Here is an 18,458-nt window from a genome sequence, read left to right as displayed (position 1 = left end):
GTCTCACCATAGTAGTTCATCTCTTCTTCCTCGTCGCCATCATCAGGAATTTCGGGTGGTTCGTCATCAGCATCGTCTCCGTCATCGGGGTTAACTTCATACTGATCCATCATCGGATCCCTGATAGCAGAACCTTCATGACTTTCAACATCGTCACCCATCATGTCAGCATTCCGAACTTCAACATTAGACCCCTCTTGACTACCTTCAGGTGGCATATTCAGATCGACCATCGTCTTTCGAATATTCCGTCTAACAGCTAAAAACTCAACGGACTATCATCGACAGTATCTACAGATGATCCTCGACCACCCAACTCAACCAAGAACACGAATAATTCAAACAAATGAACATTTGTCCATCTGTTGTGCCACGACCTTATAAGACGTACGTCCTAGTCGTCACGTAAACGATACCTAATTCAAAAAAATATAAATATTTCTCACAACCGTGATCTAATAAATATACTATCAACAGAGCCAAGACAACTGTGATATACCTTTTATATAACAAGCTGTCATCTACTTGTGTCGGATATCTGTAGTAAATTTTTCACCATCTTTGTATCTTGTTGCCCGATAGAATGCAATATCAGATTCTTCAACGCCGTTAGACTGTTGATTTCGGGTGTCATATAAGTAATTATCGGTTGCCCAGATTTAAAAACGATAGAACCCTCTTGATCGTATACTATTTCACTATTATAATGAATTGATAACAATGAATTCCTTGATATTTTTGAGAAAAAATGTAACTACTAGAAAAAAGGTGGAGAAGGAACTTGTGGTATTCAGTTCCGTTATCCAACAGCCTCACATTTATTTTTGAGATCCAACATAGAGTTTGTTGGAGTGCGACGAATTTGCCCTTAATACAAAAAAAAATTGTATTTTTGAAAATAAATTTCAAATCTCTTCTTCTCGGAATTAATTAATTTTTTTATTTTATATTAAAAAAAATCCTACCAATAGACATTTATTTAAAAAATAAATTTTGCTTAATATACCAATATAACATCTATTTATTCAATATACCAATACAGCATCTATTTAAAAAATAAATTTTGCTTAATAGACATCAAAGTGAAATTCTAACGTATCTTATCTTGATATCAACATTTTATTTTAATTTATCACTTAAATATTTAACATGACGTTTTAAACATTTATCATAAACAAAACTTTGCTTCCAAGTTCCTTGGTTCTCAAATTCCAACAGTCACAGTCACACCCACTTCACTACACAGCTAAGCTACCTTGATCTGAATGAAGACAATCATCTCAATTCACAATGTGATCTATTCATGCTGCTTGCTAAATAGGGTGGGGTCCCTCTTCCTCACATCAAACCAAAAAGACAACAATATACCATGTTATTACTACTATTTTCTTGGCCATGATTCAATTTCATGAATACTATTCCCTACACCACCAACATCACTACCATAATCTCACTCAAATTTTTATTTTTTATCTTTTCTAAGCTTTATACTTGTTTCAGAATATTCTCTACTTTTTTTTTTCTATTCTTTCTTCCCCCCATAGTGCCCAGGTTCTCCAAAGTCCTTGTGGTCTTCCCCTGCTTCTTTTCTGGGTTCCATATTCCTCTGCAATTCATGGCCACTGTTTAAAGTTTGTTTTTTTATGCCTTTAGTTGCCCCTAACCTCACGTTTTCTGCACCATATTTTTACCTATATATCCATGTCACTTCATTTCTACTGAATCTACAAGGCATGTGCTTCTTTAATTTTCCCAGTTGTAGTAGTTACAATTCTGACCTTTTTTCAATAAAGTTATCTTCTTCACATGTTCTATAAGCTGTTGCTATCTTGCACTTTTTTTGCTTTATTAACAATCACTTTAGGTGTATATTTTCTTTATCTATCTTGCTCCTTTTGTTGTTGTTGATTTGATTATTGTTTTTTGGGGATATGTTGTTTACTGTTTTCTCTTTGGTCTTTTATTTCCCCCTAGAAATTTGTATGAAATTTTCAGATTTCAAAGTTCATGATTTCTATATTATAATCTTTTTTTTTTTTTTATTTGTACAAATGTCACCTGTTATCTGGATATTAGTGTATGATGGCACTTTGACTTCATATTTTACATTAAAAAATGGTTGGGGTTTTGTTTATTCACTTGTTTGTTGACAAGGGTGATAATTGGTGGCTATGGCTTTTCAGGCAACTGGTCTAAACATGGTTAAAGTTTGGTTCTTGGTGTTGATTATTCTCTCCAATGGATTCTATTCAAATGGGGCAGACATGCAAAATTTCACAGTACCTGAGGTTGTAAATATTGGGGCTCTCTTCTCTTTCAATGGCTCTTTTGGTAGAAGTGTAAAATTTGCTATAAAGGCTGCAGTTGATGATGTAAATTCTGATCCATCAATTCTTGGTAAAACAAAGCTGAATCTCATACTGCAAGAGGACACAAAATACAGAGGTTTTCTTAGCATTTCTGAGGGTATGCCTTTCATGGATATCATCATATCACCCTTTTCTTTTGTGTTCATGGCTTATAGATGATGTTGCTTTAACTTTGTTAGATCACAATTCTATGCCATTACAGTTTTGCAGGTTGCAACGAGACATACTGTGGCTATAATTGGTCCCCAGTCATCTGTTACAGCTCATGTCATAGCTCATATTGCAAATGAGCTCCAAGTTCCTCTGCTATCGTTTTCGGCTTTAGACCCTACCCTTCATTCACTTCAGTTTCCATTCTTTATTAGAACAGGTCATAGTGATCTTTATGTGATGACTGCAATAGCAGACTTTGTTGATCACTTTGGGTGGAAAGATGTTATTGCTTTCTATGTGGATGATGATAATGGGAGGAATGGAATCGGAGCTCTAGGCGACAAGCTCGCCGATAGGCGTTGCAGGATCTCGTTTAAGGCAGCTGTGAGTCCTGATGCAACTGATGAGGAGATTACTGATGTGCTTGTTCAGGTGGCTTTGGCAGAGTCAAGAGTTATAGTTCTTCACCTCAACACTGTTTGGAAACTCAAGGTTTTCAATCTTGCAAAGAATCTTGGGATGATGGAAACTGGTTATGTCTGGATAGGTACTACTTTTCTTTCTGCTGTGCTTGATATGGAAAGTCCCTTGTCTTCAGATAAAATGGATGATATTCAAGGAGTTATTACATTTCGTGTTTACACACCGGATTCTGAACTCAAAAGAAGGTTTGTTTCTAAGTGGAAGAATTTGACTCAAGCTGATAGTGCTAATGGAGGCCCTCTTGGTTTTACTCCTTTAATTCTATATGCTTATGATACTGTTTATGCTCTTGCACATGCACTTGATTCGTTTTTCAAACAAGGGAACAGAATCACTTTCTCAAATGATTCAAAGTTATCAGTGTTACAAGGTGACAACTTGCATCTTGATGCCTTGAACATCTTCAATGAAGGACCTTCCTTGCGGCGAAGCATTTATGGGGTTAACATGACCGGTGTGACAGGTCCATTCAGCTATACATCTGATGAAAATCTTGCCAATCCTGCATTTGAGATCATCAATGTAATTGGAACAGGCTCTAGGAAGATTGGTTATTGGTCTAACTACTCTGGATTATCAGTTCTTCCTCCAGATACTCTTTATTCCAAGCCTGTTAATAATTCCAGGGAAAGTAAAACTTTACTTCCAGTGATTTGGCCTGGAGACACTGATCAAAAGCCCCGTGGTTGGGTTTTTCCCAACAGTGGAAGGCTACTAAAGATTGGAGTACCAAGAAGGGTTAATTACCATGAATTTGTGTCACCGGTAAAAGGCACTGATATGTTTCAGGGATTCTGCATTGATGTGTTTCTTGCTGCAGTGGATTTGTTGCCTTATGCTGTTCCCTATAAGTTTGTCCCCTTTGGCGACGGTCGCATCAATCCTAGCGCCACAGACCTTGTCCGTCGGATCACAACCGGTGTGAGTATCATTCCAGTAGTTTCTTTATGCAATTGGGATATATTATGACAATGTTCTGAGATTAACTTGTTTGTTTCAAAACTAGGAATTTGATGGTGCTGTTGGTGACATTGCCATTACTACAGAAAGAACAAGGATGGTGGATTTTACACAGCCTTATATTGAGTCTGGTCTAGTTGTAGTTGCACCAGTTAGGAAGGCAGAATCCAATGCTTGGGCGTTTTTGTCGCCGTTTACGCCCATGATGTGGGCTGTCACAGCTATGTTTTTCTTGTTTGTGGGAGCTGTTGTTTGGATATTGGAGCATAGAGTTAATGATGACTTTAGGGGACCTCCCAAGAAACAAGTAGTTACTATCTTATGGTAAGAACATAGCAAAGTTTATATTGAAGTTGCAAAATTCCACACTATCTTCACTTATTTAGATATGGATATGTTGTAATCCTTACCTGTTGTTGTTTTGCAGGTTCAGTTTTTCAACTATGTTCTACTCACACAGTTAGTACTATTTCTTCTCTCTAATGAAATTTATGCCTAAATGGTAGCTTGAATAGCTTCCCTTTCTAATCAAGTTGCTTTTTTGTATGATTTGTAGGGGAAAATACAGTTAGCACTCTCGGTCGCTTAGTGCTGATTATATGGTTATTTGTAGTTCTTATAGTTAACTCGAGTTACACAGCGAGTCTAACCTCAATCCTCACAGTGCAACAACTTTATTCACCCATCAAAGGCATTGAAAGTTTGGTAAATAGCAAGGATCCTATTGGTTACACTCAAGGTTCTTTCGCGAAAAATTATTTGATTCAGGAAATTGGCATTGCTGAATCGAGGCTGGTTCCTTTGAACACACCGGAGGAAGCTGCTAATGCTCTTAAAAAGGGTCCCCATGGTGGTGGTGTCTCTGCATACATTGATGAACGTTCCTACATAGAGCTCTTCCTTTCAAGCCGGTGTGATTTCACTGTTATTGGTCAAGAGTTCACTAGAGATGGTTGGGGATTTGTAAGTATAGTCCTACTTTGATCTTAAAAGATTGAAAGCAGCTTAAGAATCTTGTACTAAGTACTAACTAATACTCTTGTCCCATCAATTTTCTTCAGGCCTTTCCGCGAGACTCGCCTTTAGCAGTAGACCTGTCAACAGCAATTCTGGAAATGGCAGAGAATGGAGACCTACAAAGGATCCATGACAAGTGGCTTCTGCGCAGCGCCTGCTTGTCGCAGGGGACGAAACTGGAAGTGGAAAGACTAAACCTTCAAAGCTTCTGGGGCCTCTATCTGCTATGTGGCTTTGCCTGCTTCATTGCTCTCTTGATATATCTCATACAAGTGACTAGGCAGTACTTCAAGCATGGCTCTGATGAACTTGACCCTTCAGAGCAGGGCTCATCTTCAGGATCTGCGCGCCTTCGGAGCTTCCTTTCATTTGTGGATGAAAAGGAGGAGACAGTTAAGAGCCGCTCCAAGAGAAGGCAAATGGAGAAGATCTCATACAGAAGCAGCATTGGATCATCTATGAGCTCAAACAAAGACTATGCTCAATCTTCTCCATACAAAAATTTTTGTGCTAATGATGCTCAATCTTCTCCACACACAACTGATTGTGCTAATGAAGCATGATCCAACCACATGATTTTATAGCCTCTGATCTCAACTTCCTCTGCACCACCACCATCATTATCACTTTTGCTTTGAAATAGTGGTATATATTTTCTCTTATTCATTACACATGATATCAAAGTTGAGAAAACCAAACCGGATATTGAACCAATGAACCGGTTAAATTGATGGTGAAAACTCATGTGTAGTCGACTTCACGTGAAGTTGATAACTGAGAGCCGTTAGATGAAAATTTAGTCAAATAATTCAAATCATTTAACAATTTTCAATTATCAACTTTACGTGAAATCGACTGCACTGAGTTTCCACCTAAATTGATAGGAAATATGTATATGTAGCTTAAGTACAATACATAGGTTTATGTATAATGTATCTTCTTTGAAAATTGATTGTAATATGTAAGTATTATTTTATGATGATTATATATGCTTAAAGGTAATTATTATGGTATCTTTTGAAAGTTAGAAGATAAATTATGTACTTTTATGATATATTTTTGTATAATAAATTTAATTATATACGTAATAAATTTCTCTGTATATTTCATTTGAATATGGAGTATTATATTTGAATCAAATTCTAGATAATTAATTAATTTATTGCATCATTTTCATCTTCATGAGATTATAAAATTTGAAAAATAATTGAGTAATTTTAAAATATATTTAATGTGTGTTTCAAAAATTTATTTTTATCACAACTTTAACAATATATTGAATTGATTAAATATATGATTATGTCTATAGTTTTTAAAGAGTACTATAACAATTGCCATAATTAATATGCTTTTAGCTTTTATATAGACATTTTTTTAAATACAAATAAGTTTTTGGTTTTATTGTTTAAAACTAAGCATGATACTTGGCTCTTTAAAATAAGTTTTTGGTTTTATTTAGTTAGAAATCAACAAAGCATGATAATTGGCTCTTGAAAAGTGTTTTTTTTAGGTTATAAAATTTTGAAGGGAAAATAAAAAAGAAAAAACTTGAAGAGTCAAATAAAGTAAAATAAATTCTACAACTTTACCACTTCACAAGCACAATGGTATATAAGGGTTTTCAATTTCTGGTGTTGTGAATGGGAAAGGAATTATTGGGAAGAGTAAAAAATGTCAATTTATGTGTTTACAATGATTCCTGAACCATCAGTTTCCAAATTCCAAACGAAACTTGCAAGAACAACATCAGTCACATTTTTCACACCACAGATCAAAACAAAAAAGCCTAGAATGGTGGATGACGTTTCTGTTCCACACTTTTCATTACACATTTTGGAATCACAATAATGCTGATGGAATCAATTGAATGCACCCATTGCTTTCACCTTCTTATTGAGCTCATTCTTCTCAATTCTTCTTCATTTCAAAGCACTAAAATTGTGATTTTTGAGTGCTAAAAGGGTCCCCTTTTTTTATGACATTTAATAATCATAGGACAAGTGGGAAAAGCATATGTTCCATTATTAGATTTAGGAACATTATTTTCAGCACCAGTAACAGTAACATCAACCATCGCCATCATCTTCAATATTCTCCACTTTGTGTTCCTTTTCCCACAGTGCTTTTAGGTTCTTCAAAATGCTTATGGTCTTGCCCTACTGCTTCTGCTTTTGCTGCCATATTCCTGTGCAATTCATTGCCCACTGGTTAAAGTTTGTATTTTTGTTCTTCAATTGACCCAAGCTTCACTCTTTTCTGCACCATTTTGTGGACAATATATCCATTATCACTTTCTTGTCTGCTGAATCTACCAAGTACAAGGTATGTCGTTTAAATTTCTAGTAAAGTTATGTTCTTGACATGACGCTATTTTCTGTTGCTATCTCACACTTTTTGGTTTTTTCTTTTGCTTTATTAGCACTTTAGGGCTATATTCTTTTTCCTTCTTGGTTATGTTTTTGTTATTTATTTCCTCTCCGAATATTATTTTCCCTGGAAATTGATAATGACACATTCAATTGGCTGAAGACTGGGGAGAAAGAGGAATATCAAGTTTCCTAGGTTTGATCTTAATAACAAAGTCCGTAATTGGGAGTTGCATGTTATGTTTAATAATATTCTAAGTTACAAACGTCACATGTTTATTTAGTGTTTGACTAAATAATTTTTATGAATTTTTTAAGTATAAGGTTGTGGGGTTTGTCACTCCACATGTTTATTGAGAAGGCTAAGAATTAGTAGTGCCTGCTGTTCTCCAGGAAGCTTCTTCAAACATGCTTAAAGTTTGGTTCTTGGTGTTCATTGTTCTCTCCAATGGGTTCTCATCAACTGGGCAAGACATGCACAATTCCACAGTACCTGATGTTGTAAATATTGGGGCTCTCTTCAATTACAATACCACTTTTGGTAGAACTGTAAAAATTGCGATAAGAGCAGCACTCGAAGAACTGAATGCTAATCCATCTATTCTTGGTAAAACACACTTGAATGTCATACTACAAGAAGATTCTAAATACAGAGGTTTTCTGAGCATTTCTGAGGGTACGCCTTTCATGAATATCACCCTTTTTGTTGTGCTTAAAGCTTAAAATAGTCTTCTTTTAGGTATTGATGAAATTGCTTTTACTTGGTTATGTAACAATTTTATGTCATTACAGTTTTGCAGGTTGCAACAAAGCATACTGTGGCAATAATTGGTCCCCAGTCTGCTGTAACAGCTCATGTCATATCTCATATTGCTAATGAGCTCCAAGTTCCGCTGCTATCATTTTCGGCTTTAGATCCCACCCTTTCTTCACTTCAGTTCCCATTCTTTATTAGAACTAGTCATAGTGACCTTTATGTGATGACTGCAATAGCAGACTTTGTTGACTACTATGGGTGGAAAGACGTTATTGCTTTCTACGTCGATGATGATAGTGGGAGGAATGGTATTGAAGCTTTAGGTGATAAGCTTGCGGAGAAACGTTGCAGGATCTCATATAAGGCACCTATGAGCCCTGAACCGACCGATGAAGAAATTACAAACGTGCTTGTTCAGGTGGCTTTGGCAGAATCACGGGTTATAGTTGTTCACGTCAACATTTTCTTGGGCCGCAAGGTTTTCGATATTGCAAAGAGTCTTGGGATGATGGGAAGTGGGTATGTCTGGCTAGCCACTACTTTCCTTTCTGGTATACTTGAAATGAATACTCCCTTCCCTGCAGGATTTACAAATAATATTCAAGGTGTTATTACATTTCGTGTATATACACCAGATTCTGAACTCAAAAGAAGGTTTGCTTCTAAATGGAAAAATTTGACTCAAGGGGAGACTGCTAATGACCCCCTTGGATTAAGTGCTTTAGGTCTCTATGCATATGATACTGTTCATGCACTTGCTCATGCACTAGATGCATTTTTCAAACAAGGGAACCGAATTACTTTCTCAAAGGATCCAAAATTATCATTACTTCATGGAGACAACTTGGGTCTTGATACATTGAACATCTTCAATGAAGGAAATCTTTTGCGCAGAAGCATATATGAAGTTAACATGACCGGTGTGACTGGTACATTCAGGTATACATCTGACAGAGACCTTGTAAATCCTTCATATGAAATCATGAATGTGGTTGGAACAGGGTTTAGGAGTATTGGTTATTGGTCCAATTACTCTGGATTATCAGTTGATCCTCCAGAAGCTCTTTCTTCCAAACCAGCCAATAATTCCAGGGCTGGTAAAATGTTACGTCCGGTGATTTGGCCTGGAGATACTACCAAAAAACCTCGTGGTTGGGTTTTTCCAAACAATGGAAGGTTATTGAAAATTGGAGTTCCAAAAAGCATTAGTTACCATGAATTTGTCTCACAAGTACCAGGCACCGATACATTTGAGGGATTCTGCATTGAGGTATTTCTTGCTGCAGTGAATTTGTTACCTTATGCTGTCCCCTATAAATTTATCCCGTTTGGCGATGACCACAGCAATCCTAGCGCCACTGAACTTGTTCGTCTAATCACAACGGGTGTGAGTATCATGCAAATAATTTTTTTGCACAATTGAGATATTTTATGTCAATATTTCTGATACCATTGTTCTTCTTTCCAAACAGGAATTTGATGGTGCTGTTGGTGATATTACAATTACCACAGAAAGAACAAAGATGGTGGATTTTACACAACCTTATATTGAGTCTGGTCTAGTGGTGGTAGCACCAGTTAAGAAGACAGATTCGAATGCCTGGGCATTTTTGGCCCCATTTACGCCAATGATGTGGGCAGTCACAGCTATCTTTTTTCTATTTGTGGGAGCTGTTGTTTGGATATTGGAGCATAGAGTGAATGATGATTTTAGGGGCCCTCCCAAGCAACAAATAGTAACTACTTTATGGTAAGGCCACGGTTCACCATCTTTTGCCTTTTGAGAACACAACCTATGCTAATGTTGCATGCAGTAATTATACTGATGCAAAAATCAGTCTCTGCTTACTTATACTTAGATCTTAATGTGTTGTTATTTTCATTTGTTGTTTCTGGCAGGTTTAGTTTTTCAACCATGTTCTTTTCACAAAGTAAGTGCTCTTTCTACTTCTTTGTCTTTTAACATCTCTTGCTTAGTCAAGCTATTTTTATTTATTTATTTAACCTTTTTTTGTTGATAATTTTATGCTTTGTAGAGGAAAATACAGTGAGCACGCTTGGTCGCTTTGTGCTGATTATATGGCTATTTGTAGTTCTTATAGTTAACTCGAGTTACACAGCAAGTCTGACCTCAATTCTCACTGTGCAACAACTTTCTTCACCAATCAAAGGAATTGAAAGTTTAGTGAATGGAAAGGATCCTATTGGCTACACACAAGGTTCTTTTGCAAAAAATTATTTAATTGAGGAAATTGGCATTAACGAATCCAGGCTTGTTGCTCTGAACACACCGGAGGAAGCTGCGAATGCACTAAAAAAGGGTCCCCATGATGGGGGTATCTGTGCATATATTGATGAGCGTGCCTATATGGAGCTCTTCCTTTCAACCCGGTGCGATTTCACTGTTATAGGTCAAGAGTTCACCAGAGATGGTTGGGGATTTGTCAGTATTATACTGAACCTAGTTTTCTTTCTTTTTACTTGAACTTTGCAATTTACTTGAACATTGCATAGGCATGAATTTCTATCAACAACCCTTAATTAAAGAATAGAGAGGTTTAAGAATATGAGAAATGATAGTTAAAGAGGTTCACCCCTTTATGGAGTAGTATTGATCTTTCTGTTGCTTTCATATCATTCCTAGATTTTAACCTTTCTGAATTCTTGAATTATTCCTGGACTGCATGATCATAATGTTTTATTACCAGCCATTCAGAATCTAGTTTAAGATTAGTTCACCTTGCTAAATTCTTGGTTGCTTTATTTCAACTTTTCTTGTTCCCTCAATCAGGCCTTTCCACGAGACTCTCCGTTAGCAATAGACCTGTCAACAGCAATTCTTGAAATGGCAGAGAGTGGAGACCTACAAAGGATCCACGACAAATGGCTTCTGCGCAGCGCTTGCTTATCACAAGGCACAAAGCTCGAAGTGGAAAGACTAAACCTTAAAAGCTTCTGGGGCCTCTATCTGATCTGCGGCTTTGCCTGCTTCCTTGCTCTCTTCATATATCTCATACAGATAGTTAGGCAGTACATCAAGCACTCCTCAGAGGAAGTTCACCCTGCTGATCAGAGCACGTCGTCATCAGGGTCCTCGCGCCTTCGAAGTTTCCTTTCATTTGTAGACGAAAAGGAAGAGAAGGTTAAGCACCGTTCCAAGAGAAGGCAAACAGAGATGACCTCATGCCGAAGCAGCATAGTTGGATCATCCATTAGCTTTAGCTCCAACAAAGACTACGCTCATTCATCTCCACACAAAAGTGATGGTGGTGGTGAAGCATAAGCCAACTTTTGTCTATTGTCTATACATGATTTTGTGGCCTCTCTTGCCAGCTGCAAAAGCACCAACAGCACTCCTTGTATCTTTTGGAACCATTATTATGTTGTTAGAACTTAGGATATAGTTTTGGTTAATCATCACAATTTCACTTATATAGATAGCTCTAGGAAACATCTAAAACAAGTTGACCTTTCAATTTAAGTGCAATACTTAGGTTATAATCTATCTATCTATCTATCTGTGAAAGGATTGATTGTAATTTGTAATTATTATATAGTTATATTAACAAAAAGTTTCAATAGTAGAAGATATGATTTATATAGCAGAAGTATTTTGGGTATATCATGGTAAAACTAAGAAGACGATATCTCTCAACAGTAAGGTTTAATAATTGGACTTGCTTAGCATGTTTGATAACATAATCACTAATAGTATAAGGTTAAATAGAATAACCTTTTTTTAAAAAAAATTATATTGTAGTGCTTGATGAAGTTTCGCATAAAATATTAAATTTTATATTATATAATATTATCTTTATTTACTTATACTTTTAAATGAATAAGCACTAAATAAAAATAATAGTAAAATAAGAAATTTGTTAATTATTTAAATAAAATTTTAAAATATATTATTATTAAAAAATTTATTGAATTTTAATTGATAGTAAATTTTATTACTTTTAGTCATTTATTATATCATTAATTAGCTTTTTTTTCGTTATTAACAATAAAATTTGATCTCAAGACATCACACATTTTTTAAATTATTAAAACATTTTCTTTGATATATTTATTACTTTACTAATAATTTTTTTATAAAATTCAATTTATTACTTTATTTTCTTTGTTATTTATTTAAGATGCTACATAACTTTAATTAATGTGTATAAGTATGTCTGTATGTGAGGTTTGAACATGGAGGGTTGGTTTGGTCTTTGGTGTGTATGGCATGAGAAGATGGTGGAGAAATATTAGAGGATTTGATTGAAAATTAAGAATAAATTGTCCAAATAAATTTTATATTTAAATATTAGAGGATCTATTATTGAAGATTTAAAGAGAGCCTATTTATATTACAAAAATTGTCCATTTAACTTATTTTTTGTCGAAATAAAACAACAGAAAAATTCAGACTGTCAAAGGGTCATAGTGTCGTCTAAAACCTAAGATCATAGATTATACATTATATACACTAAATCATAACTTTCCTGTATTACTAATTGGCGAATACATACATCGTATTACAGTAATATATTACACTGTTAGACTAGTGCTAGTTAACCATGTCGATGTGATTGTTCCATGGCCTCTCTCAACCTGTTCATTCACTTTGTATATAATTTATGGTCATTAAAACAAAACTAAAGCACTAATTGTCTCTAAAATACCTTTGAAAACATTGATCTTCCTTGCAATATTCGTATATAACTCTGTATACTTCAATCAAGAGCCTTGGGAACCGACTTGCAAAATAGTCATTGAATCCTTCTGGAACAGATCCTACAAGTTCCTGCTCAGCCAAAATGGTAGAAAATAAGACTCATCCTCAAATCTTTTTTTTTTTTTTTAAAAAAACTAAGTAAAAAGTTCTAGTTCAAGACAAAACCTGAATTTCTTGAGGTAATTCTCTATAATGATTTAGCTTGTTTCTCATGACCCTTAATAAGTCTCGAACACTGTCATATTTATATCTTCTGTAACGACCAATATTAGTAATGAAAGCCGGTTCCATCTTTTCGTCCCATTTTGCACCTAAAGCCATTGGTGCAATGCTTTCTAATGTCCTAAGAAGATCAGAATCAGTCTCTCTGTCCTCAAGTTCCACCCTATCACTGGCGTCTCGAAGAAATGAAAGTCTCATCTCAGAACTCCAGAAAAGAGGATGGTGCAACACTTCAATTGCCTTTGGCCTGTTAATAAATGAAATCAACTTTAGTGGAGTTGTAAATTCATCAAAGCAGGATAATTTTTAAATAAAATTGACTCTTGAAAAATATACATGGTTTTGAAATAGATAACACATTTAATCTACATAATGTACTTTAATATAGGTATTCATGCTCTTTAAATAACAATGAATGGGTAACAATATACCTTAAATTCGGATCAGGGTTTAATAAACGAGAGATAAGGTCCTCTGCCTCTGGAATGGACTCTATTAAAAAGAGATCCTTTCGATTTTTTAGAATATTAACATCGCGCTCAAGGCGCTCTCCAAATGGATGTCTTCCCCCAGTCATACAGAAAAATAGGACACATCCCAAACTAAACAAATCTAAAGCTCGTGATTGGCGTCCTTGAACAAGCTGCTCTGGTGCCTGCCACCCTGAACTCCCACATCCTACAATATGCCATTACACTATTAAACTAAATGCAGGTTTCAGATTAACTTACTTTGTTTCAGAAAGGTTAATTATTAAAAAACAGAAAACTTTTGGTATAAAAGCTTTTCTTGTAGAACTAAGCAAAACCAAAACAAGAAAAATAAGAGAAAAATTCCAACTACCATGATTTATCAATCACCAAACTGATATAGGATAGATTCATCTAATGCTAGAAACCACTGACAATTTACATAATCAATGCTTAGAAGCAGAAATAAAATCTTGTAAGAGATCCAGTGTGCTGACCAGTAACACTATGACCCAACGTAGACATATCTTCAAGAAGGCGTTTGCTAATTCCCATATCAGAAAGCTTTGCACATAGTGATCTTTCTTTGGTTATCAAAACATTTTGGGGTTTCAAATCCCGGTGTATTATTCCTAGTTCATGCAAATGAGCAAGCCCAGAAATTACATCCCTGTGTTGCAATAAAAAAGTGAACTTGTAGATGTAATTAGAACAGAGGAAAAAAAAAAAAGCCACCCACATGTGCAGGCACACAAAACCGCATAACAGATGGGTGCAAAATAAAAACTTGAGATTAACATCCATATTTGAACTGTGACTATCAAAATGTAAACAAATCAAGTCTTTTGTGTGCATTCTTAGTGGTTTAGGTTTAGTAGTCTTTTTCTTGCTTTATTATGCCATGCTTGTATTCTTTCCATCCTCTTTAAGATTCAAACTTTCCTCCAAATTATTCTAGTCAATTTTGTCATCATCTCTTTATGAAAACCCTACCTTAGACTGGCATCCACATTCATGACCATCTCTTTTGATTGAGGCAACACTCTTCGACACAACATTAATTGGATAAATTTTCTTATCCTTAAAACTTAAATACCCCATAAAACCTTGCTTCTTCAGGCGTTAGTGATTAATATCAGAAATTGTTGTACTAGTTTTTATTGATAAGCAATTCAACAACCCATGCACGAGACATGTTGCTTGTTTCAAAAAATGGCTCAGGTATTATATCTAGTCCAATAACTTTCCTCATTATTTCTGATGCTTTGGCAGAGAAAGAGTTGTTACAACTCTTATCACATTTGTCACATCTATGCATTTTGCATCAAATAAGTTGTTTTACTAACCTCATTAGTTTAAGTAATAGCGATGATGGATGGCCACTTGCTTTCCAAAGATATTGCACGTCATCCTTCCCTGTCTCCACCTGAGCCTTTATAACAATCTTAGAACCTTGATCCTTGCTATGCACTGGGTTTTCTGATATATCAGAGTAATTTTGAATCAAATCATCCAAGTTGCATATACAACGCTCCAAAGCAAGATAAACAAAATCATTATCATATTCGACCCCATACCATCGAACAATGTTTGGATGGCAATCAGATGCAATAAGGTTTTGGATTTCTTTGCTGGCTACATCATGATGAGCTTGAACAAGACGTTTGACAGCAACTTCCCGACCTTCATATATCCCCTCCAGAACAATGGTACCATTGCTACCCTTAGCAATTTCTTTGTTTAGTACAATTAGTTTACCAATCTTCCGTCCATCAACATTATTTGTCAGTATATCCTCCTCAGCTGGCAATGAATTCCTATCCTGTTTGTCAACAACGATGGCATTCCTTCCAGACTTACGTGCTCTCTTTTTCTTAGAAGAAGGACTTTTTAAAATTGCCTCAATGTTTTGGTCCTTCTGCACTCTCTTTTTCTTAAGGCAGAAGCAAAAGATCAAAATGCAGAGGATAAATCCTATAAACAATATAAGAGCTGATGTTGTTGACCATTCAATCCCCTTGCTCACATGAATTTTACCAGGTCCAGCCATATCCATAGGAAACCGGTGGAGCATTACTGCATGATCATTGTTATCATAGTTGATTTTTGGTGGCAAAGCAGGCAAATGATTTAGCACGGCCCCAGGAAGCATCATTTTACTATTAGGACCATGGGGAACCCTATTTTTGTTAGGTTGCAATGGAAGCATCAGTTCTGAAGAAGGGGTTGGGAGCATATCAAACTCTTGATAACCCTCGGATAATCTTTCAGAGTTGCCATGTTCTAGCAGAAAATTCTTCCTTTGGCGATAGACATCTTTTAGTTTTCTGTCATGACATGCATACGGCATAGCAAAACGTAAGCCACTGTCGAAAGCATATTGACCTCCTGCCTCGAATGACACCCGGTCAGAAGGATACTCATCATGTTGGCAATGTAATACAGCCTTAAATTCAGCTACTTTCATGGTCCACAAAACCATTCCAGATCCAGGACCAACAGATTGCAAAAGATAATCAGTCCTAAATATCTTGAGTAAAAACTCCGGCGGATTAAGCTGTGCAGGATCAGCAAGCTCACTACTGCTTGTACCAATGTCAGTAGCCACATTCTTCCTGTCATCACTCCAGCCGGCGGCGGACGAATCATCAAAGGCTGCAGTGGTATAACTTCTTACAAGCCTTCCGGTTTTAGCATCAACTTCAAAGACAGTTGTTCTTTTGGATCCAAGAACAACTGCCCCATCTTCTGACATAACAGGCGTATCCGCAACATAATCAGCAATAGATTCCGAGAGCCTCTGCAGGCACAAGAAAGCAACAGGGACTGTCACAAGAAACAGTTTCAACACAGAAATAGCATTCATTACGAAACTTTGAACCCTAACAAGGATTAAATTGATGCGATAGGGTTAAAAAGATACCGTTTTACCAAAGTGGTTGTGATGAAGGATGAGTTCCCAATCATCACCGCATTCGATGAGTCCAGATTCATTGGCGGAATTGAGAGGTGCCAGGTAGGAATGGTAGATGGGGGAACCGGTGGAGAATGACCAAATTACCCTGCCGGAATCAGTGTCGAGCAGATAGAGAGTGCCATCTAGGGCTGCAATGAGGCCCGTAGCAGGTTGACGGTTGGTATGGTGGTGGAGAAGAGAGAGGTCAGAGGCGTGTGAATCTGAGAAGGATATTTGAGCTGCGAGAATCGACAACACGAAGAAATGGAAGATGAAGAGACAAATTTTCATGTGTGCGTGGCGCAACAACCGGGAATCAAGCACGGAGATCCAAGCTGTTCAGATTTCTGAGCTTTTCTGTTTACCAAATGCTCTTCACAGTATTGTTTAATATTATTCACTTCTTTTACTATTTTAATTTTTTTAATTTAAATTTATGAGTCCTACTAAGACCTAATAGAGTATTTGTACAATGTATATAATGGGCTATTTATTTAGCTTAATATGGCTATTTATTTGGCTTAATATGAGTTAAAAATAAAAATTACCCACAAAATAATAAATTTAAAAACTCTTGTTTAATTATTTCACATCAAATTTTAAATTCTCTAATTTCAAATTTTAAATTTTTTAAAAATCCAGTTAGTTATTTTAAAAAATAACCATTTGAAATCTTTCAATACTCTCTTCTTTTTCAACGGGTGGACACCCCAATAATCATCTCATTTCACCGTCGTTACTTGGCTTGCCACACACCACTCATCCTTAATAAAAATAACCATCCACTTAAGGATAAAAATAATCATCCGCATACCTAATAAATTGAACATCTAACATATTTTAATTATATATAACCAAACTCAATCCAATCAAAATAATCATCTACATAAAAATAAAATAATCATCCGCTTACCTACTAAAATGATCATCCTAAATTGACCATTAAAATAAAAGAAGAAGATGAATAAACAGAAGAAATTATTATTGTGGTGAAATATAATTTTAAAGGACTAGTCATGACAAAAGTGGCACTGTTGTGAAGCATACGGCTCACATCATGAAAGAAGCTAACCATGCTTGGATCCGAAGAAGAAGAGCATGGTGGTATCATCGGTGAGAAGAGGTTTGAAGAAATGGGAGAAAGCGAAGCCGGTTCGAAAGAGAGGCACCAAAACAGCGGCAGCAACGTTAGGCTGAGCGTCGGAGGGCGAGGCGCATCGGGTTGACTGGCGAAGGTAAGGACAGTGTTGGTGGGAAGATGCGGCGGCCTTGATATGACCGGCGAGAAACTCAGTGACGCGAGGTGAGAACCAGAAAAGATGACGGTGACTTTTGGACGTGTATCGGAGATTATGGTAAGATTAGAAATAATCGTAAATACTACATAGTGTGAATGGATTTAAATACTAATCTTAATTTTCAAATTTTAAATTTTAAAATTAAATAATTAATTAATAATCTAATTTTTAATTTTAATTTTACCTTTTTTTTAATTCATTGTACACAATTAATATTAGTTCCCAATACTTTTTTTAAATTTATTTATACTAATTTTTTATATTTAATTTTAGACATTATATTAATTTTTAGAATTTTTCTAGTAATAAATCAACAAATTAAATATTTTCTTGATTGACTTCTTATGCTTTATGCTGAATACAAGACTGAATAACATCATTTTGTTTTGCTAATTAAATAAAATAAAAAAATTATATAATATACAAATTATTATATTTTTTATTTTTTAAAATGATTTCGTTTTTGCTTTATTTAAGAACTAAAATGAAAAGATATTATTTAGTTATATATTTTAATATGATAATTCAAAATTAACTCAATATTTTTCGTTAGTTAAATCAAATATTAAAAAGATTTGAGATCGTCAATATGATATTTCGGAGACCAATATAATAAATTTTAAATCTAAAAGATTAAAATAATATAAATTATGAATTTCAAAAACCATTATAAAAATTTGATTTAAC

The 18,458-nt window shown here is 35.4% G+C and overlaps 3 protein-coding genes across 11 annotated transcripts; 2 read left to right on the top strand and 1 right to left on the bottom strand.

Annotated features, from left to right (window-relative positions):
- The first annotated feature begins 1,149 nt into the window (after positions 1 to 1,149).
- LOC112800244 (glutamate receptor 3.6-like) lies at positions 1,150 to 5,995 on the top strand. Of its 5 annotated transcripts, none has more exons than XM_025842419.3 (7): positions 1,150 to 1,731; positions 2,184 to 2,466; positions 2,572 to 3,926; positions 4,012 to 4,289; positions 4,393 to 4,424; positions 4,522 to 4,928; positions 5,027 to 5,995. In XM_025842419.3, exons 2-7 carry the CDS (start codon positions 2,199 to 2,201, stop codon positions 5,543 to 5,545), a joined length of 2,859 nt encoding a protein of 952 aa, XP_025698204.1. In that variant the 5' UTR covers positions 1,150 to 1,731; positions 2,184 to 2,198; the 3' UTR covers positions 5,546 to 5,995. The 5 variants fall into 5 exon arrangements, with proteins under 5 accessions (XP_025698204.1, XP_025698203.1, XP_025698205.1 ...); XM_025842418.3 differs by having other exon boundaries at positions 1,178 to 1,322; XM_025842420.3 differs by having other exon boundaries at positions 1,268 to 1,631.
- A 582-nt stretch (positions 5,996 to 6,577) lies between these two features.
- Positions 6,578 to 11,692, top strand: LOC112800243 (glutamate receptor 3.6-like). 3 transcript variants are annotated; one of them, XM_025842413.3, is made up of 7 exons: positions 6,578 to 7,304; positions 7,742 to 8,024; positions 8,141 to 9,492; positions 9,578 to 9,855; positions 10,005 to 10,036; positions 10,142 to 10,548; positions 10,897 to 11,692. In XM_025842413.3, exons 2-7 carry the CDS (start codon positions 7,757 to 7,759, stop codon positions 11,386 to 11,388), a joined length of 2,829 nt encoding a protein of 942 aa, XP_025698198.1. In that variant the 5' UTR covers positions 6,578 to 7,304; positions 7,742 to 7,756; the 3' UTR covers positions 11,389 to 11,692. The 3 variants fall into 3 exon arrangements, with proteins under 3 accessions (XP_025698198.1, XP_025698200.1, XP_025698199.1); XM_025842415.3 differs by having other exon boundaries at positions 6,624 to 7,304; positions 10,142 to 10,496; XM_025842414.3 differs by having other exon boundaries at positions 6,624 to 7,304; positions 10,142 to 10,552.
- An 880-nt stretch (positions 11,693 to 12,572) lies between these two features.
- LOC112800242 (serine/threonine-protein kinase/endoribonuclease IRE1a-like) lies at positions 12,573 to 16,872 on the bottom strand. Of its 3 annotated transcripts, none has more exons than XM_025842410.3 (7): positions 16,441 to 16,872; positions 14,864 to 16,317; positions 14,015 to 14,187; positions 13,479 to 13,725; positions 12,991 to 13,294; positions 12,773 to 12,894; positions 12,573 to 12,701 (listed from the first exon to the last, which is right to left on the bottom strand). In XM_025842410.3, the coding sequence occupies exons 1-7, from the start codon at positions 16,762 to 16,764 to the stop codon at positions 12,662 to 12,664; spliced, it is 2,664 nt and encodes an 887-aa protein (XP_025698195.1). In that variant the 5' UTR covers positions 16,765 to 16,872; the 3' UTR covers positions 12,573 to 12,661. The 3 variants fall into 3 exon arrangements, with proteins under 3 accessions (XP_025698195.1, XP_025698196.1, XP_029154024.1); XM_025842411.2 differs by having other exon boundaries at positions 14,864 to 16,343; positions 16,441 to 16,836; XM_029298191.2 differs by having other exon boundaries at positions 12,573 to 12,894.
- Between the last annotated feature and the right edge of the window lie 1,586 nt (positions 16,873 to 18,458).

The sequence above is a fragment of the Arachis hypogaea genome, chromosome 5, assembly GCF_003086295.3.
Source record: "Arachis hypogaea cultivar Tifrunner chromosome 5, arahy.Tifrunner.gnm2.J5K5, whole genome shotgun sequence".
Classification (NCBI taxonomy): Eukaryota; Viridiplantae; Streptophyta; class Magnoliopsida; order Fabales; family Fabaceae; genus Arachis; species Arachis hypogaea.
This window is presented reverse-complemented; position numbering and strand designations above follow the sequence as displayed.